The 17862-nt window shown below is 30.5% G+C and overlaps 3 protein-coding genes across 5 annotated transcripts; 1 reads left to right on the top strand and 2 right to left on the bottom strand.

Moving 5' to 3' along the window:
- Positions 1 to 405: 405 nt before the first annotated feature.
- On the bottom strand, positions 406 to 3405 carry LOC108916998 (BCL2/adenovirus E1B 19 kDa protein-interacting protein 3-like). Its single transcript, XM_018723404.1, has 3 exons — positions 3208 to 3405; positions 2472 to 2743; positions 406 to 2418 (listed from the first exon to the last, which is right to left on the bottom strand). Exons 1-3 carry the CDS (start codon positions 3245 to 3247, stop codon positions 2170 to 2172), a joined length of 561 nt encoding a protein of 186 aa, XP_018578920.1. The 5' UTR covers positions 3248 to 3405; the 3' UTR covers positions 406 to 2169.
- A 2605-nt stretch (positions 3406 to 6010) lies between these two features.
- Positions 6011 to 11358, top strand: LOC108916594 (protein ABHD18). Of its 3 annotated transcripts, XM_018722891.1 has the most exons (8): positions 6011 to 6150; positions 6375 to 6459; positions 6519 to 6698; positions 6758 to 7006; positions 9090 to 9179; positions 9234 to 9369; positions 9569 to 10037; positions 11152 to 11358. In XM_018722891.1, the coding sequence occupies exons 1-8, from the start codon at positions 6059 to 6061 to the stop codon at positions 11225 to 11227; spliced, it is 1377 nt and encodes a 458-aa protein (XP_018578407.1). In that variant the 5' UTR covers positions 6011 to 6058; the 3' UTR covers positions 11228 to 11358. The 3 variants fall into 3 exon arrangements, with proteins under 3 accessions (XP_018578407.1, XP_018578413.1, XP_018578418.1); XM_018722897.1 differs by lacking the exon at positions 9090 to 9179; XM_018722902.1 differs by lacking the exons at positions 6011 to 6150; positions 6375 to 6459 and having other exon boundaries at positions 6567 to 6698; positions 6772 to 7006.
- A 3340-nt stretch (positions 11359 to 14698) lies between these two features.
- On the bottom strand, positions 14699 to 15847 carry LOC108916201 (G2/mitotic-specific cyclin-B-like). The gene has a single exon (XM_023454113.1). The coding sequence runs from the start codon at positions 15845 to 15847 to the stop codon at positions 14699 to 14701; it is 1149 nt and encodes a 382-aa protein (XP_023309881.1).
- Between the last annotated feature and the right edge of the window lie 2015 nt (positions 15848 to 17862).

Here is a 17862-nt window from a genome sequence, read left to right as displayed (position 1 = left end):
TTTCAAAGTGAATACATATTTCCCAAAAGCAAAATATATTATGTCAGAAAAATAGGCTGAATTAAAAAATGTGAAAATTCGATATGGCTTCAATTAGAACAATGAAAATTTGGACATCTATATATTTGAATTCTCTATGAAAAGTATTCTAATAATGTGCGAGTTTAAGGAGTTACCTTTTTCTGCTTTCGATTAGAAAAATTAAAAACAAAAATAAAAATTTTAGTTTTTAGTCAATAACATCAAAATGATAAGATAGGTCCAATTTATCTTTCGCAAATTATTCACCATCAAATTCTGTAACTTTGTCTTAATTTGACTGACATTGTAACTCAGGATAATCGAGATCCGGTAGAGATTGATAATCGGGCACACAGTATTGGCAACAGTTAATAAAAATTGAGATCAAGGAATTAAAAAATTTATTGATACTTTTAAACACATAAGTATATGTACATAAACAGAAACACCTATAATGTGAATATAGCGTTGGCCAGAACTAAAACTTCTACCTAAGGATGAAACTATTTTATATTTTCGAGTGATTATCATAATCAATATATTTGAGTAATTGGTCTATATCAGCTTGTCGTAGTTAAGATACAAGATATGTATATGATTTCAACAAAATATTCACACTATACACGCATTTCAGCTAAGTCTGATAGATATTTTAACACATACATAAATATATACAAATCAGAACATGACTAACAAAATTTTTATCGAAACATGTCACAATGAAAAAGTAAATTTATATATTTACTAATTTCAATAATAATAACTTTAAATACTAGATAATAAATAACCATTATTGCTCAATCACTGGCTTACCAACAAATTCCTATAATCAAAACATTACTGGGATCCAGAATAAAGTTTGTGAATATTTTTAGAAGTTTTTTTAATATCTCGACCATGTAGAAAATGTAGTTAATGCCACAGTTAATGTTTTATAAAAGTGAAAGATTTCATACGTATAGTTAAATATTACCTACTCCTATTTTAGAAATATTCTACAGCAATTTAAACAAGGTTCCGATCAATACTACTATTTATATATTGAGTTATTTGTGAAGTATTTTATAAAAGGAATCATAGGCATGACATAATTCCACATAATTTTTAAATTTCCAAGTTAACAGTTCATCTATGTAAGTTTATCATTATTACCTGAATTTAGTATATTTTTGTGACATGAATATTCTAATATAAAACTGTTAACTTTCCAGTTACTTTGGAATAAATAGAGCAGACACATTATGGTAAACTTTTCGTTTTTCTATATTTTATTAAAAAAATATATTTTTTTAATACAAAAAGTATTTGTACAAAAAATATATGAATATGGGAATCCTGTCATGTTACAGATTTCAAATAAAACAAACACATTTACTTTGTCAGGACGATCAGATCTTTAATTTAAAGAACAATAATGATTAATTTTCCAGAATTGGAAAAGTTACGTAGAACAAAAAATTTTGACTATCAAGTTCTAGTAACAATAGTACTATAAATTATACTAGATTATCATAACATAAATATGGGTATTTAGTTCTGAACTAATAAAAAATATAAAATAAGCAGATTTTAAGTGGTGATCATGATCCACTACCTACAGTAGAAAAATCCCAGTCTCATTCACAAGGCAGCATTCACAAACTAAGTCAAATTATTTAAAAACAAGTTTGTTTCAATTTAAAATCCTTGTGGAGGAAAGGATTCATACTTAAAAAGTAAATGAAGTTAGAATATTACAAGTAAAGCAGTACTCTGGGTTAAAGACTGGGTTGCTACATAACCGAATTTTAAGGTGTTTAAAACACCTGGAAGAGATTCACAGTATAAATGTGTACAGCTTAGAGCCAGATCAATATTAAATATGAACTCACAACTTTCAGCTTTAAATTACTACGAGTAGTTGCCCAAAGCTTCACATATGTAACGCTCTTCATCAAGAGTAAACATATGTTTTTTTTCTTTTTTGTAATGAAGGCACTCTAGAATGTTTCTAGTTACTGATTAATACAACGGTTATAAAACAACCCCGTCGTAAAAACCCTAAAAATGCTTTTGATTAATTGAAAAATAATCATGTAGGCATATATAAAAAACACAGCTTATCTTATTTATTTCCAGCCAGCTTGGAACACCGACAAGATCTCTAGTTTAGTGGACCTTAACCGAGGGTACGAAGAAACCGTGCTTACTAAGCCAAAGGCCAACGCCCGTGCCTAGCAGCAGAGATATTAAATTGGTTAAAAATAATGTGCACAACCCTTTACGAGAGAAAACGCTACTATTACCGACTCGGGCATATCGGATGCTCAAGAGATCTCTTTTTGGGGGACGGAAACTCCAATTTTTTGGTGGCAACTGATCGGGACGACTACTCCAATCGTTGAAAAAATCTGAATCCTAAAATCAAACAACAGTTAAATAGATAGCATTTTAAAAACTACACATATTACGTCTTTGGCTTCAGTGTTCATATAATATGATTGCCATTCCAGATTTAACGGTGTACCTTGTACAGGACTATTCGGAGGTGATTTTGGGCTGCTGCGTGGGGAATCTCGTCGAGACCCAGCTAATGAAACTCTAGCCGAGGACTGATTGGATTCTTGAGCTTCTTTTAGTAAACGTAAGTAATCTTCAACTGATAGCTGATGAGTTATAGATCCAGGAGTACCTCCACTTTGGGAGCCACACGTTGAGCTAGCACTTACATCTACCCACGATTCTATAAATAAAAAGCACATTCATTGAGTCTGTTCCAACAACAAATAAAGTTCATAAGAATCCACTTAAAATTATTTATGATAATTTGATCTGACGAAACTGCTACTCGAAAAACTACTTATTGAAAAAAACATATGTCCTTTAATTAGAGTTTCGAACAAAAATATTTAATACACAATAATTAAGAATTACTAGACAATTATTACTTATTATCAAGGTTTGAAAAAATTAAGATATATCTAGGCAAGTAGTTTCTAAGTACAAGGCAAGCAGTTCATTGATATTTATTTTTTTCTTACAAAGAAGACAACAATGAAAGTTAACCATAATAAGTAAACACAAATAATTTTGTAAACAAGAATGACATTTTCTTTGTAGTCGATTCATTTTCTGAACACATTCGTCACAAAAACAAATGGAATGAAATATGACGTATCATACCAGATGGATATAAACAAAACTTACCTCCAAGAAGATCATCTACGCTTGATTTTGATGATGACATTTTGTAGGGAGAATAATGCAATCGAGTGGAGTAATTTTTTATGCACGTAAAACAAAGATTTGATAGCTTTGAAACAATTTACGCGGAATTTTTAGATTATACGTACTTGCACAACGACCGACGACACATACGTGACTTGACAGCAGTCAACAGCCACTTAGATTTTGCCTTTGTTTTGTTATTTGTCAGACGTCACAGGTCACATGACTGATTACGCCAATCGAAACCCACATAACCATATAAAAATAAACATTTGTGATTTGTGAAGAATAAAACCTGGATAAGTACAGATTACTAGTATGGTTTGTAATATAAGAATACAACTGTAGATGTCGCTGTAATGTAAAAATATTTGAATTTAATAAAATAATTTATGGGAGTTTTTTCTTAAAAATATGATTTTAAATATACTTAAGTAATTAGTATTTTCCAGTTACTTGTTCAATTGTATGGTGGTAAGCTTATTTTAAATTTAAAAAAATTCAAAAGTGGAAGAGTTCTTCTCCTGTAAATATGCGTGTACTATTAGAAACGTGTATTTATTAGGTTTCCAACACATCATGAACATGAATGAATTAAATGCAATTTTTTTCTTTAAAATAACAAGTCATTTTTAAAAACTTCCTAATATATCTTCAGGTAGAGTTACCATATCGTTAATAATTACGGTTTAAAAAAAATATAATAAAATCACAAAAGTAACTCATTTTTATTTATTATTTTAAAACGCTAACGACGATAATTAAATAATGTTCAGGCCTGGAATAAACGAACGTGACGTATTGCACGTCGCGTTTAAAGCATGTATTTTAATCTGGCACGGAAAACGATAGATTCTATTATTTCATTTATTTTAATTCATTCTATTTATTGATGATGACAAAAAAAGTACATTTTTATTTTAATAATGTTATTAATTACTGTGCACTGTACAGTACAGAATAGTTCGTTTCCGATTACATGCTGGAGTATCGTTTTTTTTTAATTTTTTGAGATCTACATGTATATAGTCAGGGCCGCATCAACCCGTCGGTACAAGGGGGCGTGGTAAATTTTATGTTTTTAGATAAAAACATGATAGTTCTGAACTGCCTACAGAAATTTACACTTAATTTTTGATAGCTGTGTTTGTGACCATAGAAATTTAAACCTAGGCCCTTGTGAGACTATCAAAGTTTCATCAAATGAAGATAAAAATAATTTGATGGCGGCATTAAAATTAACTTTAAATAAGGTGAGGTAAATGTGATGCAGTTTTTATATTAGGTAAACTTTTAAATATATTAAAAGAGTAATACCTACTTATCCATATTTAAATTCTCAAAAAAATACCGAGTTATTTTTAAGAACTAATAATAAGTTGATAATACATATGATCCAAATTTCGAAAACATTGAATTTTATTGTTTATACCATTTTTTAAGGAAGTTAACATATCACATTTGCCCCAGCATTTGGGGTAATAGTAAAAATCATAGGCGTAGCTTTAAATTTTTTCTTGGGGTGGGCCCAGGAATGCAAGCTGTGTGGAGGCACACAACAATTCGCTTAGGAAACTTATTATTTACAGCAAATCCATTCGCCTGAACTAACTAGCACTACTGGCGTGCGTGTTTATGAATATCTATATAAATATATAATTTCAAACATAGATATGACGACGCTGGTAATTAAACTTGTCAATTTAAGCAACCGCTTACCACATTCTCCCCACTTTACCTTACTATCAAATTATTAAATAAATAAATAAATAAATTTGATAGTTTGACGATTTTATCAAACTCCGTCGTGACGTCAAAATTTGATAGTCTGACACGGGCCTACGAAAGATAATAGCTCAAAAGTAAAAAAGGATGCCCTTGAGGGTAAAAATATCAAAATTACAAATACATGCAGTAAATAGGTACATAGAATAAAATATATCTAAAGATGTTTGTTCTGGCGGTTTCGAATACTATAAATTTAAAAGCAAATCTTGGATTGTGGGCATATAATGAGTTCGGCGATTTTTGGATGGATAGTTGCAGATCTTTTTTCTGTTTTGTGGCTGAAGACCTGCAGATGAAAACTACTGATAGTGCTCGTATATAGTACCTACCTATATACAGTGAATTGAGAAATAATATCTAAATCAATCCGACATATAGGATGTATGACCGTCATCTATCTACGTAATATTATTGATCTGTTTAAACAATTCTAATTTCTGATTGGCTCTACCTAATCGCATCAATATGATGAATAAAAATAATACGGCCTATGTTTACTATATTTGGGATTCAAGAATAAAGAACACTTATTGTCATGCAACTTAACCAGTTTTGTACAACTCACCGTTTTCCAGAAATGTATTGTGAGCATTCTTAAGTGGATCATCCTGTATATATTTCTCCAAACATTAGCAAGCATATATGTATTATACATCGTTATTATTAAACTTCATTGTGTTTTCTCATATTTTATGTTGGTGCAAGTAAATGTACAAAGGTTGCATAAGATTGTACTAAGATACCATCATGATTTTTTCTCTTCACATATCAAACATAGTATGTACGTATGTACATACATACCATGCATACATGCATGCAATCATGCATAGTATCTTTTCCCGCAAAGATGAAAGATGAAAGATAAGACAGAAACAAATGCTGTTAGTGAACTGATATCAGTTCAGTTTGAATCGAATTTGTTCAGTAAAAGTCCGTGACAACTGACAACTGACAACTGACAGGACAGAAGCAAATTAATATTGAGTTTGACGTTCGATTTTAATTCGAAGGTAATCTTGTTTACAAATTTATATAAGTTAAAATGCCTGTCAGCCGGTTGGATGTAGTATATAGAAAATTACTTTTAACTAAGTTTTTTACAAAGGGTTGGGGATCCCCGGAGAATTTACAAAGGTCAGTAAACTAAGTGAAGTATTTTTTTAGTTAATAATAAATGTTGAACAAAATATAGGTTAGGTATATTTGTCCTACAAGACAAATATGTATCTTAGGTATACTAAATATAAACCTACAAGGTGATAGTTTTTGCATTCATGGATTTATGCATAAATTTTATATTAGTTGTCAAACTATTTTTGTGTGTCTAAAATAAAATGGAATATGATTTTGGTTTCCAGACTTTTCGACTTTAGACAAGTAATTTCAAACCGAGAGACTTGCTACAAACTTGTGCCTAAAAATTACCCAATTACTATAATAAATGTGAGTATTTATATAATTAACATAGACGTGTGTATATTTTAAATCGAGATAATTCCTAGGAAGTTACAAGGTCTGATTGTCGAATAATAGAAGGTAAATTTAGAAGCCCATTTGCTCTACACTTGCCAGGATTAGTATCAGAAGAAATACATGACTCATTTTTTCAAATGATATTACCTTTGAAATGGAAAAATGATTATAAACCAATCTGTATTCACTTGGCTGGAACAGGGGATCATGTAAGGTGATTTTTCTAAAAATGGTCATTAATAATTTGTGGAATAATAAACATTTGCAGTATTTTTGGCGTAGACGGAACATAATGGCAAAGCCGTTATTAAAAGCAGGTATTGGAGCTATCATATTAGAAAACCCATACTATGGTATTAGAAAACCGAAAGATCAAATTAGATCTAGTTTGCATTATGTTTCCGACATATTTGTGATGGGAGGGTGCCTTGTATTAGAATGTTTAGTCCTTTTAAATTGGTGTGAAATTCTTGGATTTGGACCTTTAGGCGTTACTGGCATTTCAATGGGAGGGCATGTAAGTTACATTAAAATTTAGTAAATAATTTAAATGTCCGTGTTATAAATAAACCTCTGTTCTTATGATTTAACATTCAAATGAGTATGTCTGATCATTCTGCTACCCAGGGAGGCTAGATAAGGAACACGACGTTAACGTAATAGTAGAAATTACTTATATGTAGTTTTTAATGTTAGGGACGCTAGCGCACCCCAATATATTTTCATTATTTATTGATTTATTTATCTAATTCGAAGTAGCCTATATTATATATTTTAAAATGATTAACACATCACAAAAACGTCATGATAGATTTTTAATTAAAACTGCCGCTTTCTTTATCTCTCCTCCACTATTTCAGTACATACTAGTGCCCCCTAATTTGGTTTACATGGAGTTCGTGCCCCTTGTGTAGTCTCCATTCTGCTACCGATCACATCTAAAAAGAGTGAGGGTAAATTAAAGTGTTTTCCTAATTATAAGTACCTATTTAAATTTTATTTATACTAACATTACATTATCCAAACTTCAAGAGATGTAACCTATAAAAAGAATGAAAAGAATGTTATTGTATGTTTCAGTTAATTACCGAAATATTTAGTAAATATTTGTGCAGCCCTTTTTGACATTTCAGGGTCAACAACCTCTATATTAATTTTGCAATTATTAGAAATTTTTTCGTTGCGAAAATTCTCTATGGGGACGCACTAGGTATTTGTACACCAAGAAAAACATATGCACTAGAGCCCTTCTATGTGTCGACTGAAACAAAACAGACTTTAGGGGAGAAGCGGGATTTTAGTTACAGGACAGGACAGGGAGTAAACAGTTGGCATACACGGATGTAGATTGAGACATTCCGTTTTATTGCGAACATTTTTAAGTTGGGCCTAATTTCCTATAAATAAGATCCCACTATTCCCAACTGGATAAATTCGGAGAAAGTACATTCCCTTGCCCAAACAAAGCAACTCACTTGAGACAAATAAACAATTTAATAAAAATATATATGTGAGCCGTTAAACTGGGACAAAACATTTTTTTGTTGTGGTAGCAAATGCGTTTATGGTAGCTAGACTCTTTTGTTGTCCTTGTACACATTTTACTAACAGAAGCTAAAATATTCTAACAAAGTGCATCACTTGGACGATTTCTTTCAATGTACATATCACACTTCATTATTGAAACGATTAATTTTCTCTACTCTCAGGCATCATTCTTACATTAGTTTTTTAAATACAATTACTTATATCGAATATAGATATATTTCTCGGAATCTGACAAAATACTTGAGGTAATAATTATTTTTAATTATTGCATTACAATTTTAATTCACCTATATTTTATACAGGGTGTAACTTTCAATGGGGCTCATTTGTACAGAGGTTGTCTTTGACCTTCTGAAACAGATTTTTACTATAAGTTTGTTTTCTCAAATTCTGTTGTGAAAATCGAATTTCTTTTTAACATATTTTTCTTTATTTTCATACCCCGTTACTTCAGTATAACCTGAAACAACCGCATGTGCTAGCCGCAAGTGCATACCTAATTGGAAGCTTTGGCATGCATTATTGTCAAATCTCATCTTTCTTGATTCATATACATGGTTTTTTCATGTCACATAAAATTAACAATAAAGACTCACAAGCACACCACACCCTCACTAAATATTGAAATAAATAGCTTCTTAAGGTTATACATTTACACTACATTTTATAATCATTTTACTGAAATAAAATACTGAACAAACTGATGTCTATATCACGAAAATGGACATTTTTACACAAATTTTAGACAAATTGTCGTTTGGCACTTCACACTAAACATCTTAACCTGAAGAGGTAGCAACTCCGAAAATGTACATTGTCATATCATTTTTTCCTTGCTAGCTTTTATTTTATTTTGTGTTCTTATTTGCAAATAACCACAGATGAAAATTCTTTTTCTTGTACATATTATGCTAAGAAACTTACATTTGATATAAAAACAATAAACTATTGATTCCATTAACATAAAAGTTATGACATTTATGATCCATCCATGTTTAAGTTATCGGCTAGAGCTAAAGCAAAATCACCTTGCAGTTTTTTCTCTCACTTAGATGGCTTCATTAGCAGCAACAAATTGGCCTAAGCCTTTAGTACTAGTACCCTGCTTATCATGGTCCACTGCATCCTCCGTGTTTACAGAGGTAATATTAATTCCTCCTTGTTCGAATTTTATTTATACTGTTAACATGTTTTAGGGAGTGATGAGCGAATCTATTGACTGGGACATGTTACAAGCACAATATATCTCAAACGAATTATACTGTGATACACTTTCGAAGTTATGTAAAATTGTTGATGACCCTTTTGCGTGTGACCTCAGTAGATTACCAGGTTTGTAACTGACATATATGAGTATTTGAATATTTTCTTATTTAAATATTTTGCCACCTATTATGAACCCTTGACCCAAAAGAATCAGTTTAATGAAATTACTTTTCTCTAAGCAAAAATCTTACACTGAAAAAAGCGGAATCTGATTATATGTACAAATTAAATTTATATATAAAGTAATTAAATAATTTTTTTCCAGATGTTGCATTTGATACAATTCCAGACCTATATAACAGTTCATGCACAAGTTACGTTACACCTCATAAAGTAATAAGTATGTTTAACGTGGCTACTTCAAATTGTCCTACCATAGCTTATAAACAATCTAGTCAAACAAAAACCCTGTTTTCCTCTGGAGAATACTCATTAATGAATTTATTGAAAGAGCCTCATCCATTACTGAAACCTAAAAAAAGTAGAGTAGATGTGAAAAAGCGAGCAAAAGAAGCTCTTTGGTTTATGAGAGGAATGATGGATGAATGTACCCACTTGAAGAACTTTTCAGTGCCATATGACACGTCGCTGATTATTTCTGTTTGTGCAAGAGCAGATGGTTATGTACCTAGAGGCGGAATTTCAACATTAGAAGATATTTGGCCGGGAGCCACGGTGAAATATGTTGATTGTGGACATGTTGGTGCATACATTTGGTACAGGAAAGTGTTCAGGTACGTTCTTAACTCGTAAGATTAATATAATATCTAAATCAGTCGGTCTCTTGTATTGGATTTCAATTATATATGAGGTCTGTTCAGAAGATAACCGAACTTTTTGATTTACGGGCTAATGGAGATATTTAGTGATATGCGGTTGGCAGCATTGCGTTGAGCATAACCTCATCTGTAACCAAATGTTCTTGGATTGTTGATCCTTCTTTATTTTTCGTGATATTGTTATTTGAGTCCAACGTGTTTAAGTGTTAGTTTTTCGAAACGTGCAATTTTCTGGAACAACGATGCAACGTAAATTTTACATGAAACTGAGGAAAACTTTCACTGAAACATTTCTGGGTCATACGCAATGTTACATCAGTCTCGATCCAATGTCAAAGTGATGGTCACTATTTTTTTACTTTAATGGAATTGTGCATTTTGAATTCTTACCTCGAGATGAAACAGTGAACCATGTGTACTATCCGCAAAAAGAGACCAAAGTTGTAGCGAGACAATTCAGCTTTGTCATTTTGTCAGCTTTGTACCAAAAATCAGATTACTTTCCTCTCTCGCCTTCCTTATTCGCCAGATCTGGCTCCTTGCGATTTTTACGAAATTAAAATTAGTGCTTAAAGGATGCCGTTTTCAGATATTGATGACATCAAAGCAAAGTCATCATAGACTTTATAAGCCATTTCAAATGAAGCTATCCAGGATTGCTTTGGGAAATGGAAACACCGCTGGGAAAAGTGTATGAATAGAGGAGGGGGTATTTTGAAGGGGACAACGACCAATAATGTATAAAATTAACAATGAAGTTTAAAAAAATAAGGTTTGGTTATTTTCTGATCAGACCTCATATACAGATTTTTCAAAAGTCTATATTTTTTTAAGGATGAAATTAAGGTTGAACACAGATAGCTCTCGCCCTTCTCTGACATTCATTCATAATTTTGCTGTCACCGTCAAAGGCATTAAAAATGTTGGCTTTTAATTAAAACCATTCTATTAAAGTACTTTACTTTTCTTTAATAAATTCGCTCCTTTATGATTATGGGGTAATTTAAACAAAATTGTCGTTTTATTTACAAGAGCAGGTAAATAATACATCATTCTAATATTTTTTTAGAGAATCCATTATCGAGGCTTTTAACAGAGCCAAGAAAAAATTGCCTCCACCATCCCCTAGTAAATATGAAGTTTGATGGAACTAGTTGCGTCCTAAAGACCAGTATTTACTGACAAAAAATTTGCTATGTGCCTTTTGTTAATTGTTTTGTAATTTTATTTTTCAAGGATTAATTGTTACTTGTACCTGACTACATTATAATGATGTAAGTTGTGATATATTTTTAAATATAAAAATTGTTTGTAAGAAATAGACTGATTTGTTTAATAGGAAAACGATATTAACTGAAGTCATATTGAAAATAATATCACTTTTTACCCTTGTCCCAACTAACATTTTTTCATCCTACTATATGATCCTTCCTTGTTGAGTTGCTTGCCTACTATTTTTTATTTTATTTATATTATGAGTAAATGGTAAAAGGAATGAATGACGGTAAATTCAAATTTGATAAAAATCCATATATACATAATTAGGAAAATATTGCTGAGAAAACTATTGATATAACTTATAAGCAAGCAACATAAATGTGGGAAATTCATTTTCATCGTTACTTTTCAATTTAAAAAATTTTTCAAGACAAAAAAATAAAAATCATTAAAAATTAAAAATGGATTCCAGTTCATACCCATTTGGTTCATCCAGTAAAGTATTATTATTATTATTAAAAGTTGTCATACTATTCATGACTCTCGGCAAATATTCCATCTACCTATTAAATTTTACTTGCTATTTTGTACCTAAATTTTATTAGCTGCTGCAAATTTACATGGAAATTATTTCAGTTGCCACAACATAGCCAATCAAATGTCGTTATTTGATGAATTTTATAACAAATATTGCCCATGTGTCTATATGATTTATAATTAAGATTATGTATTTTATTTTCTTAATTGGCTGGAAATACACTAGTAAATGGTTATAATATACATTTTACTACAAAATCTTGTGGTAAATAAGTTTTTTTTATTATTATGTTGACGAAACTTTTAACTAACGCGCATGTGTCTATATGATTTATAATTAAGTACGTATTTTTATTTTCTTAATTAGTTGTAAAAGCACTAGTAAATGGTCATAATATACATTTTACCAGAAAATCTTGAGGTAGGCAAGTTTGTCAACCTGGATTGAGGGGAGGCAATTGCCCCCCCCCCCCAATATTATTGCAATTGAGCTAAAAAAATTAAACTCGGAGTTAAACCTCAAGGGAGTGCAATTTCAATAGTCGTATGGCAACAGATCGTAGTTAAACCGCAGATAGGCGGGAGAAAGCAATTTACTTATTTTTTGCGAATGTAGTATACACAGTGGTTTCTTCTATATTGTTTATAAAGTTATAAAGCACAGCGCCCTCTTTTTATTGGGGCTTTTGGATTTAGAGTTTATTGTCCAGTTTTTTTTTTGGGGGGGGGGTGTATTGGGCTTTATGTGTTGGGAACAAGTTATTTGCACAAATCGAATTTTTCGAGCGCGTTCTTTGAGCTAGCATAGGGTGATTGATTTTGGGTAGTTCTTAAAATTCCTTAGGTTATTCCCTGTGCAATTTCAATTATATTCAAACACTTGAGGAATGTAGAAAACCTTCGCTAATAAAATCAGCTATTGTTAATAAAATAGGTAATGTTAACAGAATTTTAAATTATGTCAATAGGAAAATGAGCAAAACAGTGCGAGATTGAAGTGAACCACAATTTGGAGAAGGATATTACGAAAAAATGGTTTCAAATGCTGTAAGGTGAAAAAAGTGTAGCTCTTGAGCTTGAGGGAGGAAGATAAACCGAGGAGATTAGGGTTCTGTGGTGGCGACAAGAAAGAAAGAGGGAAAATCCTTTTATATGCAGAGGAATTCTCTGGTCAGATGTGCCTAATTTTTGTAACAATGGATTTTTTTCATTGGCACGGAGAAACTGCATTTCAACAGAGGTTTTCAGTAAACGTTTGGGTTAGAATCCTTGATACCTAAATCATAGGACCTTACTTCTATTATGGTAAACTAGTGGGTGCCAGAGATTGCAGATTCTTAGCTTTAAAAAAGTACATTATATTCATAAAATTTTTTGTAGTTGGCTTGTTTAAAACAATTTCTATATGTTAATCTACATTTTTGATACCAAAATTATAAAAGTGTAATAAATATAAAAGATAAAGGCAACATGTAGTACATCGCATGAAAGAGGAAAAAAACCAGGCATTTTTTTTTTTTTTTTTCGGTTACCATTTTTTTTTTCCGCGTAGAGGGCGCAGCAAATTACATACGATACTTCAAATATCTGCTTACACCAGGTGAAAGATATCAATTTTGCCATGAAATTTTATTCAAATAAGTTTTCTCCATCTCTTAAAATAAAAAAGTTAAACGGACCTAAACTTTCGGTACATATCCGTTTTTTTAAGATTTTTCATAAAGTTGGCCATGGATCTCAAATTTGTTTCTACAAGCATCAAGGCCTCAAAAAATGTAACAAAAAACATATAAAGATTTTTGATGTGCATCGTGTATTAAGTGAGATACATAGGAGTGCCCCTCTTATAGTAGACAGCCTGTATAATGATAAAAAAATAAATGGATATATTTAGCAACTAAAAGGTTGAAATAATTTTTGTTTAGTAATGTATATTTATAAGAATGAAAATGAAAATACTTGATAACTGTCATATATATTACGTATTAATATTTAATTCAACAGGGCAGTTTGAAAACAATAAATAAATAAAAATTCATTCGATTAATAACTGAATACCGATTACATAAAACATTTGGCATTTAATCTTTTTTTATAATGTTGCATATAGAAGAAATATTTAAACATAAATCTTGTGAAGTATATACTATAATTATATTTTGCCATCTATAGTAAAATGTTAAACTACCACAATTCAAATTTTACAATATACATATTATCTTTCTAAATTAATGTTCTAAAGACAAAATATTGATATATAGACATATCACACATACATATTTAACATTGGTTCTTTTGTCACGGTTTTACTTTATATTAATGTTCGCTTATTTGACCGCAATTAGTTAAAGTACCTTCTAATTCCACAAGTTTAAAGAGACAAAACTATTTCAAATTTACATATTACTGTTTATACTATACCTATACAAATTAATGGGAAATCTCGTGGAACAATTAAAATAATTAAAAATAGATTTCAATTTTACAAATTAGCGTTTGTTATTTTTTCATTTGATTTCATGAAAAAAACACGTCTTTGTTTATGTAGCCTTAAGGCAGCGTTTGACAACTTAAAATATTTGAAATAATAGAAATGTGCTAGTAAAATTGTGATCTCTTTGTACATTTTAAAGTTTTTATAAAAGAATTATTGAATATCACTTTTAAATCTTAGTTTGCTGTATATTATACTGTGATATATCCAATAATGTATAATAAACAGTGGACTAGTTAAATAAATACAGAAGATAATGTATGTGTGACATACACGTTGATACAATAAAAGAGTAAAAGTCATGTATACTGTACAATAAAATTATGAATCATGGCTTAAATTAACTATAAAACAGATAAAACACCCCTCACTTTTTTGTTAATGGTGTAGATGTTAACTTTCTGATGAGTGGTCCGTGTAACTTTGAACTTAAACTTATCTTGGCAAAAACTGGGGTAGAATATTTATATCGAGACATTTGATGTTTGGAAGTTTCAGCTTTTGCAATTAAATGGGCCAAGTCAACAATTGTGATTTTGATGTCAGAATACTTATAGGTAGTGTAATGAACTAATGTTGGCGTCCAGATTTTTGGTAAATCCATTATTTCATTTAATATTCCAATAGACAAACAACAGGCTGCTGCCGCTTGAATCGAAGGTCTGATATGGCTCATATCGTACTCCAGAAGAGCTAGTTCCAGTAAATACTTCCCCAGAGTGTGATGGTCCATTCTAACTTGAGCAATTTTATTATAGCGCCTCAGAAAATGCAAAGAGATAGGGCGTCCTAAATTAAAATTAAGTTTTTCCAAAATGTCCCTTTCCATTTGAACAATCTGTGTTTTCGAAAAAGTATCATCACAAATGTAGACATAATCATCTAGGTCAGGATAATATGTTTGTTCGTATTTCCTGGCGATAATCATTGCCGTGATCCCGACCAACTGCAGACTGGCACAACTAATATATATGTTCTCTTGCAAATACCGGTCAACAATTGCTATACACAAGAATAAAGTTTCAACAAATAACTTAAAATCCATATGAACCTCTATTAGCCAGTTCACAAGTATTGCACGCATTTTTGGTGACGATTGATGACCTTGTAAATAATGTTTCCTTATTGGAAATTTACATTCCAGCTCTAGCAAATAATTGAATATATCTGCTATATATTCAGTTACCATTTGAGGATCATTCTTGGTATTCTCGTCAGGGTCAATAATAGATATCTGTTTTGAAGAATATGATTCACTGGAATTTTTTGTGCTAACACCCGTGACAGTCTTCTTTGGTAATACTTGTGGTGGGCCCATAACACCATCTTTTTTTGCCATGCCATTATTATTACTATTTACATTGGAAAGTTTATTAGCTTCACTCAAGTTAACGTCACCTAAAGCTGTTCTTTTGGGAACAGTGCCTCTTGGAGGTATAACAGCCTTTGTAGCTACTTTTGCATGCATGTTTTCTTGATTCAAGGAATTTTCTACAGTACGATGTCTTTGTGCCATCTTGAAATGAAATAAATGGTATTAAAATAACTGTATATTTAATAAATAAAGCTTATTATCAGATTTATCATACATTTATAATTTATGTATGTAGTAATTTTGCAATATTTATCATTTATTTCTACCAGTATTTCTTTCATGTTTAACTACAACTCTTTAATATAAATAGATTAGAATATATCCCAAGTGAATTACTGAAAAGACATAATAAAAGCAAATAAAGCGTGTATATAATACGTACAGCATATTAATTTTGAAAATACAGTTTTTTAAATTAAACTTAAAATTATTTTTAAACACATTAATAATTATTTTTATATTTATTTATATCCTCATTATCAGATCATTTCTTATGTACTTGTACTTTAAAAAAATAAATAAAATACAACAAATCTATTTCATTATTTCTTCAACATTAGAATAGGTACTTATTTATCTTATGAAGAACTGTTTATTATTTGTTTTTAAATATCTTATTATTTTTTAATTACAAAATTATTACTATGTTCTTTATGTCACAAGACATTAATACTTTAATATTATGTTTTGAACAATACTGCTACTAAATACAAATACAATTAACAAAAAATACCACACAGAAAAACTTTTAAACAAAAACTTTACTTCAACCGCCATAAGAAATGACCGTTATAGTTTTTAAATCAAATTCAAATGCTTCATTCTCTATTTCTTGACTTAATGAACATGGAAAAATAACTGATTTAAACTTACCTTTTAAAATTATATAATACTTTGTAAATTGTCAATAAATAAAAATTTGCAGATTAATTTCAGTCGTTCACTTCACAGTACATGAGTAAAGATTGCTGGCCGCCACCTTTAATTTGATGTAACAGAATTAGGATTGCCAGTATTGCCATATACCAACGGCATTGAACTGACAAGTAAACAACGGACCTTTAAATGCATTGCTTTACTGTAATTGGTTGATGGTCAATATCATTCTTAAAAACAGCCAATAGTGTTTCGGATACGGAAATAGAGAAAGAGAATGTAGATCCTTAGCTATCTTTCTTTACTTCTTTGATGTAATTGGCTAAAAATTCAATTTCAGATCTTTTAAATAGTAGCTTTAAGATTTAGGGCACACCATATACATACTATCTAGATAATAAGTATATGGGGCACACGCAACCACATGATACAAAATTAATCATGAACAGAACGCAAAGGTTATTCACAGCCTAATTGGTAGTAAACAAAATCCTCAATTGGATTCCGTTGTAGTTTTTTCCATGTAATCTTGTCTTTAGGTAATAGAAAAAATTAGTGAAAAGCGGAAATTTAAAACATTCGTAATAATTGTGTTATATTTTTATACCTCTATATACAACATAGGTATATCTTCAATTAGTTTCATAAACTCTCGAAAATATTATACTCGGTGCCGCAACAATAAAATGGAATTTCCAGCATATTTACTATTTTATATTTTACTTAATTTTCCTGTACCTACTTGCATCTAATAATATTTTTTATACATTTTCAGGGACGGAGTTATACAGAATCTGAAGTTCGTGATATATGTGCTGCAGTGTTAAGGGGTAAAATCTTTATTCTCATAAAATATTGAACTATTCGTTACAGTTTCTAGACAAGGCGAAAACCTCGCATTCGTGGGAGAAATTTTCCGACTCGATTTTTTTGCATATTCAGATTTGTAAGATGTTCCTTAACAAGAATCAAGATGATGCCGGCCTGGAATCTGGTGCCCATTTGTTTAAACTAACTTTTTTTAAACAAATTGTAAAAATTTGTGTTTTCACTCCGGAAATTTTTATTTAGGTTTTTTGGCACATTATAAACAAAAAAGTTCCTATGCACTATGCCTCTAAAATTGATAGTTTTAAAGTTATAAACAATTTAAGTTGCTAAAAATGCGAAAATGACGATTTTCAACGGCCGATTTCCGGGTAAAAAATTGTTATTTTTGATGTTCCCAGGTACCTAAATTAAAGTTTAAACATCCCCCTACAAGATGCTGAAGAGTTTTT

Source organism: Anoplophora glabripennis, unplaced genomic scaffold (assembly GCF_000390285.2).
Source record: "Anoplophora glabripennis isolate ALB-LARVAE unplaced genomic scaffold, Agla_2.0 scaffold2, whole genome shotgun sequence".
NCBI lineage: Eukaryota > Metazoa > Arthropoda > Insecta > Coleoptera > Cerambycidae > Anoplophora > Anoplophora glabripennis.
Note: the sequence above shows the minus strand (reverse complement) of the source record. Positions and strands in the feature narration are given on the sequence as shown.

Coding starts and splice junctions, on each gene's coding strand:
- LOC108916201 (XM_023454113.1), bottom strand. CDS start 15,847: ATGGCACAAAGACATCGTACTGTAGAAAATTCCTTGAATCAAGAAAAC.
- LOC108916594 (XM_018722891.1), top strand. CDS start 6,059: ATGCCTGTCAGCCGGTTGGATGTAGTATATAGAAAATTACTTTTAACT. Junction 6,699..6,757: donor TGGCTGGAACAGGGGATCAT/GTAAGGTGATTT, acceptor AAACATTTGCAG/TATTTTTGGCGTAGACGGAA. Junction 9,370..9,568: donor TGACCTCAGTAGATTACCAG/GTTTGTAACTGA, acceptor ATTTTTTTCCAG/ATGTTGCATTTGATACAATT.
- LOC108916998 (XM_018723404.1), bottom strand. CDS start 3,247: ATGTCATCATCAAAATCAAGCGTAGATGATCTTCTTGGAG. Junction 2,744..3,207: donor CGTAGATGATCTTCTTGGAG/GTAAGTTTTGTT, acceptor TTTTATTTATAG/AATCGTGGGTAGATGTAAGT. Junction 2,419..2,471: donor TGAACACTGAAGCCAAAGAC/GTAATATGTGTA, acceptor GTTTGATTTTAG/GATTCAGATTTTTTCAACGA.